The sequence below is a fragment of the Manis pentadactyla genome, chromosome 1, assembly GCF_030020395.1.
Source record: "Manis pentadactyla isolate mManPen7 chromosome 1, mManPen7.hap1, whole genome shotgun sequence".
NCBI lineage: Eukaryota > Metazoa > Chordata > Mammalia > Pholidota > Manidae > Manis > Manis pentadactyla.
The window spans coordinates 20,285,575-20,302,682 of NC_080019.1; the positions used below are offsets into that span (position 1 = coordinate 20,285,575).

General features: G+C 38.7%; 1 protein-coding gene across 1 annotated transcript in view; it reads right to left on the bottom strand.

Moving 5' to 3' along the window:
* The window catches only part of NR3C2 (nuclear receptor subfamily 3 group C member 2), a 332,753-nt gene that overhangs the window by 168,992 nt on the left and 146,653 nt on the right, over positions 1-17,108 (bottom strand). The window contains exon 3 of the mRNA XM_036910130.2: positions 2,593-2,732. Within this exon, the coding sequence (XP_036766025.1) occupies positions 2,593-2,732 (140 nt within the window). The remainder of the gene's footprint in view (positions 1-2,592; positions 2,733-17,108) is intronic.

Sequence of the window (17,108 nt, forward strand, 5' to 3'; positions counted from 1 at the left end):
GTCTTCCCAATGCCTATATCACTTCCTTCATTATTATTAAAGAGGCATGAACAGAAGACATATAAAGGAAAATTTTCATAAATTTGAAATTAAATGAAAAATGAAAAGAATAGATTGTGAGATTTGAATTTATGAGATGTTAGGTGAGGTCTAGGTTTTGAGTTAGTAAGTCTTTAATATGGGTCTAACTTTGGCCTCAAAAGTCTGAATAGATTAGTTGACTGGATCTGACCCCAAATGTCTTCATCTGTAAAAGGGAACTAAAAATAACACCCAGATGCCATAATTTTGAGAGGTTAGTACTTCAAACTATATAAAGTATTATAAAAATAATTTATTATTAAATCAAAAAGTTGTGACACAAAGACAGTCTCATATTTCTCACATATTCTCTGTCACACACTCACAGAAAGCAATAAGCAGATATAAAATACAAAACAAAAACAAGTCAGTCATTATTCTCATGAGGGGCATACTGAGTGCTAAAATTCTAATTTCCAAAGAAATAAGGAAAAACCTATATTAATAAAAGCCTTAAAAGTCACTCATCAAGATTCACTTTCCACTACTGATCAGTTTTCCAATGAAAGAAAAAGATTTAAAGACATTTAGGCTTTTCGATATCTGTTTACACCTCAGTTACAAAAGCAATTCTTTCTTCAGCTATTTCCATAAAAACTTCTTAAAACAACAAAAACTAAGCAAAAGCACCTAGAAAACCTCTTGCATAAGAAGCAGAGAAGGGCAGGTTCTGTAAATAGCAAAAAGTTAGGTTCTGATCTGAAGGCTGACCCATGGATAGGGCACCAACGAGTCTTACTCCAACTGCTCTTCTCTATACTTGATGTTTTTACATACCTTACTTTATTCCCTAATTAGTGAGCCTTGGAGGGGAGTTCTGACAAGGGGAGGCACAAAGTGGCATTTGAAAGCGCCAGAGGCAATTCATATAGTTCTCTTCTCTTGAGCCAATCATATAGGTAAATAAAGAGAAGAGGGGTATCTGGGGAGGAAAGTCTTAAAAAATAAACTAACTTCAATATTGTACAAATTAATTTTCCCCATTTTCCAGAAATCAGCCTTCTGGTAACTGAAGCCTCCTTTCCCTAAGTGAAATACTCTTCCCCACTGTCCGTCTGGGTGTTCAGGTTGGATGACTGCAGCCAGAACCAGCCTGTCAGCTCACTGTGCCCCCACGGGCCACCGGGACTGGCTCCCCGGGAAGCAAGTAAGCCCAGTTCAGTCTCCGGAGATTTGACTGGGGGCTTTCATAAGAATGGCTGGGAACAGAAAACCTCCTTTTAGTGGAGGCCTACTGGCTGTCTCATCACCATGAGAGAACTTGCATGGAAACACAGAGAGGATGAAGTCAAGTGTTGCAGAAAATGGGATTCAGTTCTAAGGACCTGGCTTAAGACCACGGCTTGCCTGAAGTCAGGCCTATATTAGGACTTTCCAGTTATGTGGGCTAATGAATTTCCACTGGTGTTCAAGCCAGTTCATCAAGTGAATTTTCTGTCACTTGTAACCATATCCTAAGAAAGAAATATGTACCTTCTATTGCCAATTCAATGCTGGGTTTGAGGACTATTAAATAATCAATAGTGCAAATAACTTAAAATCATGCAATATCAATGAAATAATGCAAAATCAATCCCAGAAGCACAGAAATAACTACTTGATCAGCTTTGTCATCCCAGAACCAAGGACATTTCCTCGTGGTTGCCAGCAAAACAAAGATGAAACATCTGAATCGTTTATGATTAAGTCTCCAAAGCACCAAATCATCCCTCAGAAAACTGCTCTGAGAAATAAACCCACAAGAAGCTTAACAGTTGAACTCCTGCATGAAAAAAGTGTCAATTATACAATAATCCTTCTAATTGCAAAAATTCTACACTTCAACCAGTCACAGTAGTTAATGTTAATAAAAGCATCTGGCCAAAGTCTGATGTTAATTGCCTGTAAGTGAGGGTGAAGGGAGGCAAAGATGAACTAAAACACCATTTTCCCTTAGGAAACAATGATTACTTGGACAGAAGCAAAACTACCCAAAATTTAATTAGAGGATCCAGTCAAATTTTGCATTTAATGTACTGGCTTGGAAATCTTCAGTTAGGAAGCATTTATTGCATGAAATTATTCTTTATGGAACACAACCTAGAGCCTGATAGTGATGCTTCCATTTGCCATGAACACAAATATTTTTACCAAAACAAAGAAAAGGCAGATAGGATGTATTCTGTGTGCCTCGTAAAAAAATGCCCTTTCAGATCATGCTAATTAAATCTATGTTGCTGCAGAATTATGTTTCTAAGTCACACTGAAAAAAACAAACTGAGGCAAACAACAAAAAATTCTTGTCCACTGGTTCACCTCAGTTCATAATGTCAAATTTTGCCCATTTAAATATTGTTCGGTGGAAAATCTCCAGGCGGTTCTTAGATACGGCGTTACTATGTATCACTGACAGGTGACATGACATCAAAAACACTTTTGAATTATTTCCCAAGTATGCTAGAGTTAACTGTGCCAGTAAGCTACATGCTAGGGAAAAAAACATGTAAAAGGAACACCCACATGAACATTTACCTTCCACTGCCCTTTTGAAGAACACTTTGCAGCTGCCACAGGTGACTACCCCATAATGACATCCTGAAGCCTCATCCCCACACACCAAACATATTTTGGAAGGTCTTGAGGATCCAGCAGAAACACTTCGTAAAGTAGAGCTGGAAAAAGAAATCAAGATTTAAGTAAGTACATTGTAATGGCACATTTGACATGCTGTACAGTTTAGCATAAAATTTGTCAATAAGCATGGCCCCATAAATGAATTCAGGATGGCCTGGTCACATGTTGTGTGACAGAAAAAGTAGGCACAACCATATCAGTGGAGTAATGCTATTAAGAATTCTGTATAGCAAGGTTTTTTTTCAGTACCAAGAAATGACAAATTATCCCATACAAACTTTTTCTTCCTTTTCCTATTTTTGAGAAAGTTTACCAAAAAATATTATGTGCATTCTAGGTAGGCAGGGAGGAGAAGAATCCTGAGCCAAGTTATCAAGGAAGTATTTTTGGCATCAGAGAGCTATTATAATACTTCTCAGCTCTCTTCACCCAGGCTCAGATTATATATCTCAATTAAGCCAGATAAAAAAAACCTCTCCCCTTTCCAAAACAACCCACCAATTAAAATATAAAAATTTTTGCCTCTACTGCCAGCAACTCTACCCTTTCAAGGGCCTGTATTTTTTCCATGTTACCTTACACAGGTATGTTTGAATTGCTTCATTCTGCTTGCTAATTTGAAAGGACACAGTCCATACTGAAGAAACAGCAGCTGTGTATATGGTAAATATCTCCATTGTCTTTCAGGGTAAGGAACTGAAGAGCTCTAGGCAACAGTTTTTTGGGACCACTTTAACACTTTAAGCAACAATCTGTATAAACACTTTAAAAGGCGGATCTTCATAAATACATATTTCTGTGCTAGTTAATGGCACATCCTGAACAAAATTGTTTTAAATTCTAACAAGGAGTTATAGTTGAGTGACAGATGTGTATTCAGCAAGCAAAGAGGTTGGTTGTTTTCATTCCTAGTCCACATGAATTTATTGAATATCTACCCAGAGGTCCTGTGCAAGGTACTGAGGACATAAATATAAAAACCCAGTTTCTGTCCTCAAAGTTAAGTGGGGACATGAACCGTTACGGTAAGTGCTATGGAATGGGGTAATATGGTAGCATGCTGTAGGTGCAGCCAGACTGGGAAGAGTGGAATTATACCAGCAGAGAACACTTTCTGAAAGATCAGCTGAACTGAGTTTTGAAGCACAACCAGGCGAAAGCCAGAGAAAGTGGCTCTGAGAAATGTGTGCTGCCCGTGTTCAGGAAACTTTGGATAGACGTGTATGTCCCCACCACCTCCTACTGTCATGGCTTTTGTCTCCATGTGGGACCGCAACTCAAAACATATCAAAAAGCTAGAATGGTTATAGCATGGTGATGATTCCTGTTTTACAAATTAGCAGATAATTTTTTCCAAAAAATGCTTTAAAATGTTTTAATGACACCCTCACCAAAATAGCTGAAGGAACAAACCAGTCAGCTGCTCAGAGCACTGCAGAATGACTGACTTTCTAGAAAATGATGCCTTAAATCAAGGACTGAAACACTGTTTCCCAAAGTTGTTTCTCCTTCTGAGGAAAGCACTCTATTATTTTCATTAGTGTCCTTTGACTTCTTTATGGCATTCAAAACATTCCATTTCAGCACCAGTAACTTCTTCAGCATATAAGCCAGTAAAACTCAATCCATATTCTAACTGTCTTACACTTCATAGGGAAATACCAGGACTTCATATACAATCAGAATATAAGTTAAAATCATCATTAACCTGTAACTGTGTTTTCACAACTACAAGCATACGTGGAATCTGCACTTCCCACTTTTGTGAGCCTTGCTCATGGTTGCAAACTTAAGAGACTCGTAAACTTTGGTCTCTGGAACTCTTCTCCAAACTCACTTTCTCGGTGATCTCATCCAGTCTCTTGGCCTTTTAATATTATCAGTATGCCTGGGACTTGCAAATATTTATCTTTAGCCCAAACCCCTCCCAGGAATTTCCAACTCATTTATCCAACCACCTATTTGACATGTCCCCTTGAGTGATATGCACCTTAAACTTATGTCCATAACTTTGATGTTTTCCATGACTTTGATCTTTTCCCTGCTCAGAACCTGCTCCTCCGAAGACTTTCTCATCTCAGTTAATGGTGATTCTTATGAGCTGAATTGTGTCTTCTCCAAAATTCCTACATTGAAGTCCTAGCTCCTAGGTCCTCAGAGTGTGACCATGCTTGGGAATAGTGTCACAGTAGATGTAATCAGTAAAGACGAGGTCACCCTTGAGTAGGGTGGGCAGAAAATCCAATTCATGTCCTTATTAAAATGGGGAAATTAGGACATAGACTCATGCATGGGGAGAACTCCAAGTGAAGGTGAAGGCAGAGATGCTTGTATAAGGCAAGGAAACCAAAGATGGCCAGCAGACCCCCAGAAATGAGGAGAAAGGCCTGGAAAAGATTCTCTCTCACAGCCTCGGAAGGAACCGACTTTGGCAACATGTTACTTTAGCCTCCCAGCCTCCGGCACTGCGAGACAATAATTTCTGTTGCTGAAGCCACCTGGTGTGCAGTACTTTGCTATGGCAGCCCTAGCAATTTGGACTCAGCCCCAGCCCTTTTCTTTCTCTCATACATGCTTCCAATCGGCTACATTCTATTCATTTTACCCTCAGAATACATCCAGATTTAGGTCACTTCCCAAACTTCCTCTTGTACCACTCTGGTCCAAATTCTCAATGCCGCTTTGCTGGGATCTGCAAAAGCCTGCTAGCTGTTCTTCCTGTTTCTCCTTGCCCCCTTCCTGTCCTGGTAACCACAAAGTCAAAGTCAAACCCCCAAAAAGTCAAAGCCATCTGTATGACCACAGGGCACAGTCTGGCTCTGAGACTTCTCTAACCTCTCCTGCTTGCCCATTCCACTTGAGCATCATTGGCCTCCTTGCTAGCCCTGAAACACACCAGGCAATGCTCCTACCTCAGGGCCTTTGCACCTGCTGTCCCTTCATCACTGAGATCTCTACACAGCCCCTCTCCCTCACGGCTTCATCCAAATGTCACGTTCTCTGAGTCAGCCTTTTCTGTCCATGCTACTGAAACACCCTTTTCTCAGAACTCCCTCTTCTGTATTTTTTGCTTTTTCTTCCTACCCCATATCATCATCTAACATAACATATTGCCTATTTCACTTCTTTAGCCTGCATATGGTTTGCCTCATCCACACAGAAAGTAAACTCAAAAGGAGTCAGGATTGTCTCCTGTTATTTATCACTGTGCTATGTCCCTAGTGCACGGAATAGCCTCTGGTACAGAGGAAGCACCCAACACTTGAATAAATGAGTGATTTCAGATAACTGGAACTTTCATGATAATCCTTATAAAACCCACCACATCAGCACTTCTGAAATCTTACAGTATTCCTTATACTTTATATAAAGGAATGTGATTTCTTAACTGACTTGAGAGTGAAACGTATATAGCAGAACCAGAAGCTGAAGAAAAAGTTTAGCATAAAAATGATGCACTGTGAAATCTAAATCAAAACAATTTGCTTAATTATAAAATTAAAGCCGTCATGAATTATGTTTCATTTTTGTTCACTAACATCTTTTGATGACAGAGCAAATTTGCTTCTGCACACCTTTGGACAACCCTCCACTCCTCAGCTTTCTGTAACACTGTACTGCGCTCACTCTCCTAACAATGCGCCCTCTCTTTTTCAGGCTTTTTCTCATTTTCTTCATCAGTATAGATTTTCTTTGGCGTCTACCTTTGGCCCTTTTTTTCTTCTTATTTCTGTACTCTACCACTTAATGACCTCATCCACTATCGCAGCTCAAACAGCATTCGTGGTGAAAGACTCCGAAGTCTATCAAATCTTTATATCCAGCTCCAACCTCTCCTCCACGTTCCAACTGCATGTTTTCACTTCCTTTACATAACCTCTTTGCTTCTATGTTCCATTAACTTCTGGAAGGGAACTGCCAACTGCCAGCCACCCCGGTTCAAACCTTGTACTTTCTAACTGTGAAACCGAACCAGTTGCCAAGTGCTGCACACTGCGGCCGTGCACATGCTCCCGGTGCTTCTCTTCCCTCGGCTGTTCTCTTCGCTCCGCTTCAGGCCCTTGCCGCTTCCTAGGGGTCCTTCCCTAGCGCCACCTCCCCTTCCCCTCCAATTCATTCTACAGTGGCTGACAAATGAATTTTCCTGCTAAAGAGTTCTCACTCTATTACTTTCCAGCTCAGAAATCTTCAGTTGTTCCACCCAAAACCACCATAAATGATAGCCTTAGTAGAGTGTCTGAACCTCCCTCCCTCCTCAACCTCCCCCTGTGGGGCCTCCCACACTGCCTATCCTTGCAGCTTACTGCACACCACTGTCCCCACCATTCATTCACACAGCCCAGCATTGCCCCTCCCCTGCTCCCACCCCTGGAAGCCCTGCCCATCCTGCAAGGGCTCCTGATGCTCTCCCGGCAGGAAACACCACTCTCCCTCCTGATTCACTTGAGCATTTTGCTAACCCCTCTCCTTCTGCAGCCATCACGTCTGTCCTTATGTTAGTGACCTGTGCACTTGCCCTAATCTCTGAGAGCAAAAACCTTGTCCTCTGTGTCTCTGTGCTCTCTGCTGCCATTAGTGGCATGACCGAATGAATCAATGAAATCACACTCCTAATCTCATTACAGTAGAACATACATTTCCAAAAGGCGATTTTACAGAAGGCAAACTAATGAGGCCAAGGTCATAGGTTCAGTTCCCTCATGGTTCATTTAGCTTTGCACAAAGGGAAAAGAAGAAAACATCCAGGGACACAGACTATTCTCAAAAGCTCGGCCAGCTGTCTCAACAAACATTTGCATTATTAACACTGAAGACAAGCCACAAAGTGTGGATGGGTCTGGAAGAGTCCATTCTCTACTGATACCCTGCCATGTGGTTTATCTTTGAAACTGAAACATGGCACATGGCTGGGAGGTTATATATCCAGTTTTAAGAAATACATAGTACATCTTTTAAGGGGGTAAGGGAGACAAAGAGGAGGGGAAATGGAGAGACGAGGAAGGGAGGAAAGGCAGGCGGATTTTGAACTCACTTCTTAGACAATGATTGTTATCAAAATACAAAGCTTATGTAGTGATATCTGAGTGTCAGAATCCACCTTTATATTGTAACCTATTTACTAAGCATCTACACAGGATGTGAGCCCCAAACCATAGGGCCAGACCCGCAGGAGCAAAGGCAGAAATAGAGGCTCAATGGGGAGGCCTGGGTTCCAGTGCTAGCAGTCAACTCCTGGTGAAACAGTAGCTAATCATCACAATTTTCACCATAAAAGGTTCAATAGATGATCTGTAAGTTCCCTTTCAAGATGTTCTTTTAAGATAAAGATACATATAAAAGATAAATGGGACAGCCTGTCATGATCAAGTTTTATCCAAATTGAATTTCAAGCTCAAGTTAAAGGCAATGTATTACACATCATAAATAAGCATTATTTGATCTGGATAGAGCATTAAATATCTACATGTAAAAAACTTGCATTTTCTAAAACAGTAATCAAATGGCACTGAAAATTTTTCCTGTACCTAGATGATTGTATCTCTGCTGATGTGGGTTAAAATTTCTGTATAAATGAATACATTAAAATGGTATTCTACCCTCAAACAACTATTTTAATATTGATGAGTTAGGAAAAGCTACCCAAGCTGGTCATTTTTGGTCTTGGTAATCAAAGAAACATTGTTCACAGAAAGAAGTTTATCATCAATAGACAAAGGTAGGTCACAGGATTTTTATACAAATGTTAAAATATTATAAAGCAGAGATGAGTGAACGTTACAGTATTTCCATTTGTAAAGACAGTGTCTCTCTTAGGGAAACCCAAGTAAGATCCAGGTATATTTTCAGTACCAAATATAATAGCTCTAATGATCCAGTGAAGAGATTGAAGAGATTAATCAAAGGTTTATGCTGATTTTAGTGACAACTGGGAGGGGAAATACTAGCCAATCATCAAAAAAACTTATTGGCCTCTTTTCCCCTGAAACAGTTGGATGCTTAGGGAGAAGCCACAAGAAGCTGTGCGAGAAAAAAAATATTTTTTACTGATCAAAAGATGACTGGAAAAACTGGCTCACTGAGAATCTGTAATGCACCATGCTGTTTCAGGAATCACCATATGTAAAACTACCCTTCCCCATCTTTATAACAATTATGTAACAATACAGCAGTGATTTAGCCACTCTTCAGTGACCAGAAATTCTTCATATGAAAAGAATACTTAGTCTCATTTTTTAAACTCATTCACTATGAACTAAACAAACCTATCTTTTATAGCATCCCTTAATCAGCTATATGCTTCTACCATCACTACGAGCCTCTAAAAAGTTCTCTCTGCGTATAATCACTTCAAGTATTCATTCCGCTCCCTAGAGCAGGGTGAGAATTCAGAGGACATGTATAAACAATACTTCAATAAACATCTTTACATCTGAACGCGGTGGTGTGTTTAAATCATTCATTAGTTAAGCTATTCATTGAAGGCTTACTCTGGGCCCCACTGTGGAGAGAGAGACCATACAGAAGTAAGCAAATAATTTCACATAGTGGGAAGTGCTATGAAAAAAATCACAGCCTGAGACTGGGACAGTGTGGGAGAGGAAGCTTTAGGAAGGCAGCCTGAGGAGGTGTCCTTGGGGAGACGGAAATGACCAAGGGGCTGGCCCTGTGAAAAGGTCAAGCAAAGGGAAGAACAAGTGCAAAGTCCCTGAGGCAGGAATGGAGGTGACACATTCCAGAGGCAGAAAAGAGGGCCATGTGGCTGAAACGCAGGCAACAAGGAAGAAGGGGAGATGGGAGCTCGTAAGGATGTGAGACCAAGGAAGAAGGCAGAGATGGACCACCTGGGTCTCAAAGGCTGTGCTGATGTCAGGATGCTATCCTAAGTGCTACAGGAGGAATGTGCATACTGAAATGTTTCAGGCAGAACAGGAACATGATCTGATTGACATTTGGCTGTTGCCTGGAGAGTGGACTGCGGGAGTGGGCTGTGTTGGAATTGGGAGACCAGCCAGGGAAGCACCTGCAATTTTCCAGGTAGGAGATGATAGTTGGTTGGATTAAGCTTAAATTAGTAAAGACAGTGAGAAGTGGCTTAAAAAAAAACATAGTGCCAACAGAAATTGCACAAAATGTGGATAGTGGTGCCATTAATATGTCAGACTGGGATGAAAAGCAGGTTGGTAGTTAGGGGGAGTTTGTTTTGGACCTGGCAGTGGTAGAACAGGGTCGGTAGGGGATGTTCCTATTCTGTAAATAATATAATAACAAGTAATATTGAATAACAGTCTACCCACAGGGAAAACTGAAAACAATATATATCAGGTTTACTTAACCTTTCTGGGCCAGTTTCCTTATCTGTAAAGTAGTGATAATAAAGGTTCTACCTTACCGAGTTGTTATAGATTAAATTATTCAATATATATAAGAGCATATAGAACAATGTTGACACATTCAATGTTATTTAAATTCTGACTGTTATTAATCAGTATTACTGTTGAATCTTTAATTCTTAACAGTGACCACCATATTAGCAAAATGACAAGCTATTAATATTGGTAATATTTAAATAAGCTTGTATTAATATTGGTAAGCAGAAGAAAAGGTTTTTAAAAATACACTATAAAACAGTGGAACTATAATAGCCATATTATTTATTGTACAGGCATGGATTTGACTATTTCTTATAAGCATTCTGGTTCTTCAGGTGTCTACAGCATGTAGGTTAGGAACAGCCACATTAGACTGTTAGGATAAACAATCACTGAGATTCAAATATATACTCTTTTATTTAAAGAATGCTACACTTGAGCATAAGAATCTGAAAAAAACTCAATATAAATCAACCTTTAAAAACTCAACTGGGTACTAAAATCCTTATTTTTGCCTACACATAAAACATGCAAAAAAAACCAAAAACCTTTTTGCTATTTCCTTTTGTTTTGATAAGGATATATGTTGAGTCAATGATATTTAACCTGAGAGATCTCAATCTAATTTTCTCATTTTTAGAGGGCATATTTGGGAGTGAAACTTGTGGTGTATTTTCTTTTATAGTGTTATCTTTGATGGTAAGTAAATCATTAATGTTTTGGAGGACAATTCATCCCTAATAAGGTTCATCCTCTTATGCCATGATTCATAATGTACCACAGATAGATAGGAATTAAGGAATCAGTACACATCTTACAATCTCAGCTGTGTGAGTAAAGTTACGAAGCTACTCGATGCAGAAAATTCAAGGGCATAACTACCTTGGAAAATCAAATTTAAACACAGCAATGTCTGATTAATCTTTTCTAATTTCCTTTTTGTTTGTTTTAGTGATAGTTTATACTATTAATAACATTTATTAGAGTGGCTGTGTTTAATGAGATTTATATTTTCTACATTCTAAATGTTATTTACATGAATGCAACTTGGCCATTAAAGTCCTACAATTACAATCAAGACAATATAGCTTCAGTACAGGTACAAAGTATCCTGACACAGATCTAAAAGAAAAAACAAGGTAGGAATGCTTTCTATTCCTACCTTTTCCTAGTCTAACAAAAACTGAAGCCCACACTAGCATATATAGAATTTGATTATAAAAATAAGGATCTATGTTAGGAGGACATTCCAGTAACTTCCCCCTAAACTATGGCTAGACAAATCAGCATTGATCAAAATACAGGAAAATATTTTTTGAAAACATTTTACATTTAAATATTTAAATCTAGATTAAAATGTATTTTCTAATAAAACAAATACTCAAATGTAATTATTGGCCACTGTATTATTAACGAGTCATTTTAATCAAATGATTTTTACAAAACACAAGCTATGTGAAAGCCCTTCTGGGACTACAACGATAACAAAGGGCATTTACTCTCAGTCAGTTTATAATCGAGTAGGGTAGATAAAACTTGGTGATTGGTAAATATTAAAGTCACTATGTGATAAAGAGTCATCCATAGCTTAAAAACAAATCAGAATTCAAAAAGAATCTAATAACTCATAGCTGGGTTGAAGGGAATCTGTTTCACAAAGGAATGGGTGAGGTCAAAATGAGCTGGACCAAAAGTCCAGATAATGGCAGAGGGCACTGGGATTCAGAACTCAACCAGCTACACTCTTAGACACAAGCATGAAAATGGCCCAAATCATGAAGGGTCTCTGACACCAGATGAAGTAATTAGAGATGATTCTAGGGCAATGAGTTGAAATGTCTGGTAGACAACTGAAAACAAGGCATGGACAATGAAGAAAGATGGGTACAAAAGTCTACCATTTTAAACAACATAAAGTGATTATGAGTTTTAATATACACAACACAGACAATAAAACAAAGAGGTCTGATGAAATAGAAAAGTAAGGACCACTTATTTTCAGCACAAGCAGAAAAAACAAGTTCAACAAGAGAAAGGTTGGAATGTAACTTAAAAAGATAGGTTATTCTTAGACAGCAAGGACTCTAGATTTCATTCATGAACAATGAGCTCACCCAGGGAAAAGCTGAAATAAGGAGGAAAGAAGGTCATGGATGGAAATCTACAGAAAACTGACATTTCTGGTTAGGCAGGGAAAGAAGAACCTGCTAACAAACCTGAGGGAGAAAAAAACAAAGAAGCAGGAGGGAAAGATAACATAGCCTTTGGATGGAAAAAGGTGAGCATCAATGGGAGATCAACTGTGTCAAATGCCCCCAAGCGGACAACGTAAGGTTGACCATTGGGATGCGTCATCACTGACAACATTGCCCTTGCTGTCATTTTTATGGCCATTTCATGCATATATAATCCATATTGAAGTGAAAGGACTCCATATATTTTCAATTGAAGATTCCCATATTCAGGGAAGTTGTCTTTGTCGTGAAACTATACCTGGTAGTATAATACACTTGAGCACATGCAGAGTCTCTAAAAAGATCTAACATTGAATCATCTCCTGAAACTACTGAGCATGTAGATGCCAATCAGTGGTTACTAAGACAGTGACCGAATATATGTGTTAACAAAATACCTCCACATTTTATTTTGCTTCTTCAATCAGTGGCATATGTGAATGTGTTTATGTACATGGTAAGTTAGTTATTTAGAATCCTGGGGACAGGAACCATGAACTTACACATCATCTGTGGCTCAGTACTTTACAAAGTATGTTTTAAGGAGATTACCTCTAAATGCTTTCTTGAGTGTATAAAGTAGGTTTGAAGGAGATTATTATAACATGTGTGCTTGAGTGTTCTTTTTACAGTAACCTTGGTTTTGAAATGTACTATATATATAACATGATTTAACTTTTCCCCCTGAATGACTACTCTTTTGTTAAGATGCAGACATAGATGCCCCTCTAATTGGCATGAGACTGTAGTGGACCTAGCTCTGGACCTTGAACCTGAGTTTTTAGAAGATACTGATTTCAATGTGCTTTTTACCGTATTTTCAAGAAGTTGATGTAAAATATACTTCATCTTGGCCTTTCTGAGCAATAGAATATGGCCTCTTTCTATAAATTTAATTATTAAGTCAAAGCTCCAAATGACCTTTACCCCAAGTGGTTATTCTTGTATTCTAGAAATAACCATTTTCATTGCTACTGGTATTACCCTCAGTCCCCAACTCAGTTCAACTATTACTGCTGCTACGCAGAACTCATACATAAGATCACAGGGGCTTCTTTATCAACTCACACCCTACATTTTACTTGCTATATATTATATATATTAAGTTTTTTCATGTAGGATAAAGGGATAACCTTCATTATTTCAAGAACTTCCATATGATAGGTTTAGAGAAGCTTATTTCAAAATCCATAATGATTTAATAACAATTAATGACAATGTCATAGTACTAATGCCATCTTTACTTCAAATCTACTCAGTAGCTGACTTTGAGCAATTACCACTCCTCAAAAATATTAAAAACAGTCTCAACATCAAAAGTCCTAAAGAATGCTTTTATTAATGGGATGACATAAATTCATTCTTTAAAATTTCAGTTTCTGAATCATCAATGAGGTTGAGAGTTAGAAAAGAATTGAAAAAAAAATCCCAAGTAATAAGCTTATTTTCTTAAGGTTAATTCTGTAACTGTGAAATAACATTACCGATTTTAGGTTAGTTTCACACTCTTGAAATGATCTTCCCATAAAGGTATAAGGAATCTATCAGAAAACAAAATCTTTCCCATTCAACGATTAGCTTATCACAGGTAAAATACATGTCCTCTTTCAAAGCACTAATGACTTTTTTTAGTCACCAAGGGTCTACTGTATGGGAGCTTATAGTGTAGCTATACACAAAAATGGGCAACCGTGTCCTTCCTCCACTTAAAGGCAGTGTGCCTTGTACCAGCTCCTGCTGAGAGGTATCACATCACCCAGAAGAACAGTTTTGTTAGCATCGCCAAATGCTACTCAGGGCTGGACCTGCCTCACTGGTAAGCTTTGAAAATAAGGCATCTATGCATTCACCCATCGATGAGAACACACGTGTACACGCAACCACGCACTTGACAGTCTCCCGCAGTGTCATGATTTGCTGCTCCTCGGGTAGTTTTCATTAGGAATTCCCATGGAGGAAGGTAGCAGAGGCTTTTGGTAGGTGCAGCCATAGGGCACCAGTCAGTAGGTTTAGGTGACTGAACCTGCAGAGAAACTCAGAGGCGCCCCTTTTGCATCATGCGATGCCCTGCCGAGCTGACGAATCAATGCCTTACTGTTCCAACAACAGCTGCCTGTGCTCACCTTTAAGTTCCCTACCGAGCTCCCTTTTTATATTCTCTGGCTTAAGTATCGTTTGTAGGATGAAGCCATAGGGAACTGTTTTTTTAATCATTTTTGACCTGCAAAATTAAAAATTTCTTATTGTTCCATATAAAACACTTCTGGCCTCTGTCTTTAATGTTATGACCAGGTTCTGCCATAGGATAGAATTTCCAATTCAATAAAATGGTCACCTCCTGTCATGTGAGTAGTAGCGCTCTACTATGCATGGTGGTCTCAGGCCTTCATGGAGCCCCCTGAAGTGCCGGGGGTGGGGGGTAGTGAGACGTTTATCCCCGCCCCCCGACTGCAGAGCTCCTGTCCCTTTCAGCACCACAGCCTATATCAGTTTGGGCTCTTCTTTGAAAAATTGTTGTCATATACTGGGTTTGTTTTTTCTGGTCAATTTCATTACTTCTGCTTTTAAGTGAAAATGTTCGTTTTTTTAAAGAAATGATTTTAATTAACCAAACTGCTTATTTCCTGACTTGGCACAAACAGAACAATGATAGAATCCTGAATACTTTCTGTGGGTCTTTGTTTCTCTTAGGGTTTGAAGTTTGGAGCTGTTTCTTTGATTTCCTCCCTCCAAAAATACCTGTTTGCGTCTGCACACACGCAGGCTAACACACAGCCACTGAACCAGGACTGTTCCATGTGGCTGACACAAGGTACGTAAAAATACAGTATTTACTTATTTCTACTAATTATTAGCTACCGCCTTTTCCAGATATCTTGTACCCTACCCTTACTTTGAAGGAAAAATCAAGAAAAAAAATCTATCAAATAGCCTGTCTCTTCCTCGCCTTTCTCTTCTCATCTCTGTTTCCTTTCCTCCTGCTCCAACCCCAATCTCATACCTATTTTGGCTTTGAGAAAAAAGCTACCACTATTATCAGAGGTGTGTGTATATTTGATTGTTATGGGAGCAGACATTAAAATTATTTAAATACTTAAATTGAAAGCACCATTTAAATACTTGCGAGTAGTTGTAGTGGAACAATGAAGCCCTAATCAGGGCCCACATTTTTCTAACTAGTTCACTTGTCCTTTCTACCTCACCTTATATATCTCTATTGCTATTTTGGTCCCTATTAAGGAATAGGGATAGTTACCTACAAATCTCTTTCCAAGCCTATAGGTTGTGTGCTATCAACAATCAGCAGGTGCTGAAACGCCTCTCTTCATTTACTTAAAACCATTAATGAGCACCTAGTAAATGCTAGGCATTGTTCTAAGTCCCTGACAGGTCTCAGCTAACAAAATACACTAAAATCCTGACTTTTGGAGATCCTATTCTAGTGCTGGGATGGGGGCAGAGTCAAATATCTACTGTAAAGTAAAGGAATATTAACATATATATTAACCTCTGAAAAAATTTTATATTATTTCCCTCACTCTTACAAAAATATATCAAGCCTGCTTAAAATAGCCCTTCCTCAAAGCAAGAAAACAACAAAATGAAGGTTCTAGATTCAGTTAACTCAATGTGACTTTTATTTCTTATAAATGAGATGCGAATCACAGAGATTTAAGAGAGTGCTCCCAAGAGTACTGAATCAGAATGAGAATTTTAATATGTATGTCTATTGCTTAGCACTGTGTGTGTGCATGTGTGTGAATACCCATGGAATTTATTTAAGTAAATGTGCCAGTCTTTTCTTGCTTTCTATGAGATGTGGTTGTCCTTCAAATTAAAAGGTATTCATATTTTTACTTCTGGCTTTAATGCTTGATTTCATAGCTTCCAATGTTGCAAAAACCTGTACTTCTAGAAGACAACTGTTAACTCACACCAAAATAACGTTTAAAAAATGATTTCCCTAAAGAGCACATTGTTGAGTGGCTAGAGCTCCACTGTAGTTTGTGAAACAAAGAAAAAGATTCCAGTGTACCTATAAATAGTGATGAAAGATGTTAAGGAAGTTGAAGAACATTCCTTTAACTCCAAGAAGGCAAGCAGCAGTGTGGAAGTCACTTAGATCTATCTTGCTTCAAAATGTCTCCTTGCCACACACTGCTGCCCGATGAAACAGGATGGTCATCCACTACCACCATGCCAACCTTCCAAAGGTATGAGAGAGCCTGGCCTTTCTCTTTCTATTTTATTGTACAGAAATACCTAAAATAAGATTTAACGCAACCTCCTATGCTTAATTTCAGTGCCAGAGAACTAGGGCTCCTAGACGTCCTGACTTGATTACAAGGACATGGCACATGTCCGCTGTTAAAATTGTACCGTCAATACCTGTTAGCAAAAAAATTTTCAAATCTGTATCAACACTCTCTTTCTAGTGTTTGGAACAATGTGCATGCTCTATGCACTCTCTGGCAGAGAGGGGTGAATATAAAATATTTTCAAAGATAAGGAACATAACACAAATGTGCATATATACTTGTATTTCTATCTGTGCAAATTTTACCCTGCTTTAGAGACAGTGGTCATCAACATATATATTTATATTTTTAATACAGTTAAATAATGTTTAGGAATCAGGATGGCATCTTGGCCTATTAATTTAGTAAAATTTTGCTCCAACTGATAATATCATTTTCAAAGGCCCAGAAAAGAAAAAGGAGTCAGCACTCGGGATGCTGTGCTGTCATCCCAGCACAGTGGGTCACAGGGACAGGAGGCCACTCCGAAAAGCCAACGCGGACACTTGAGA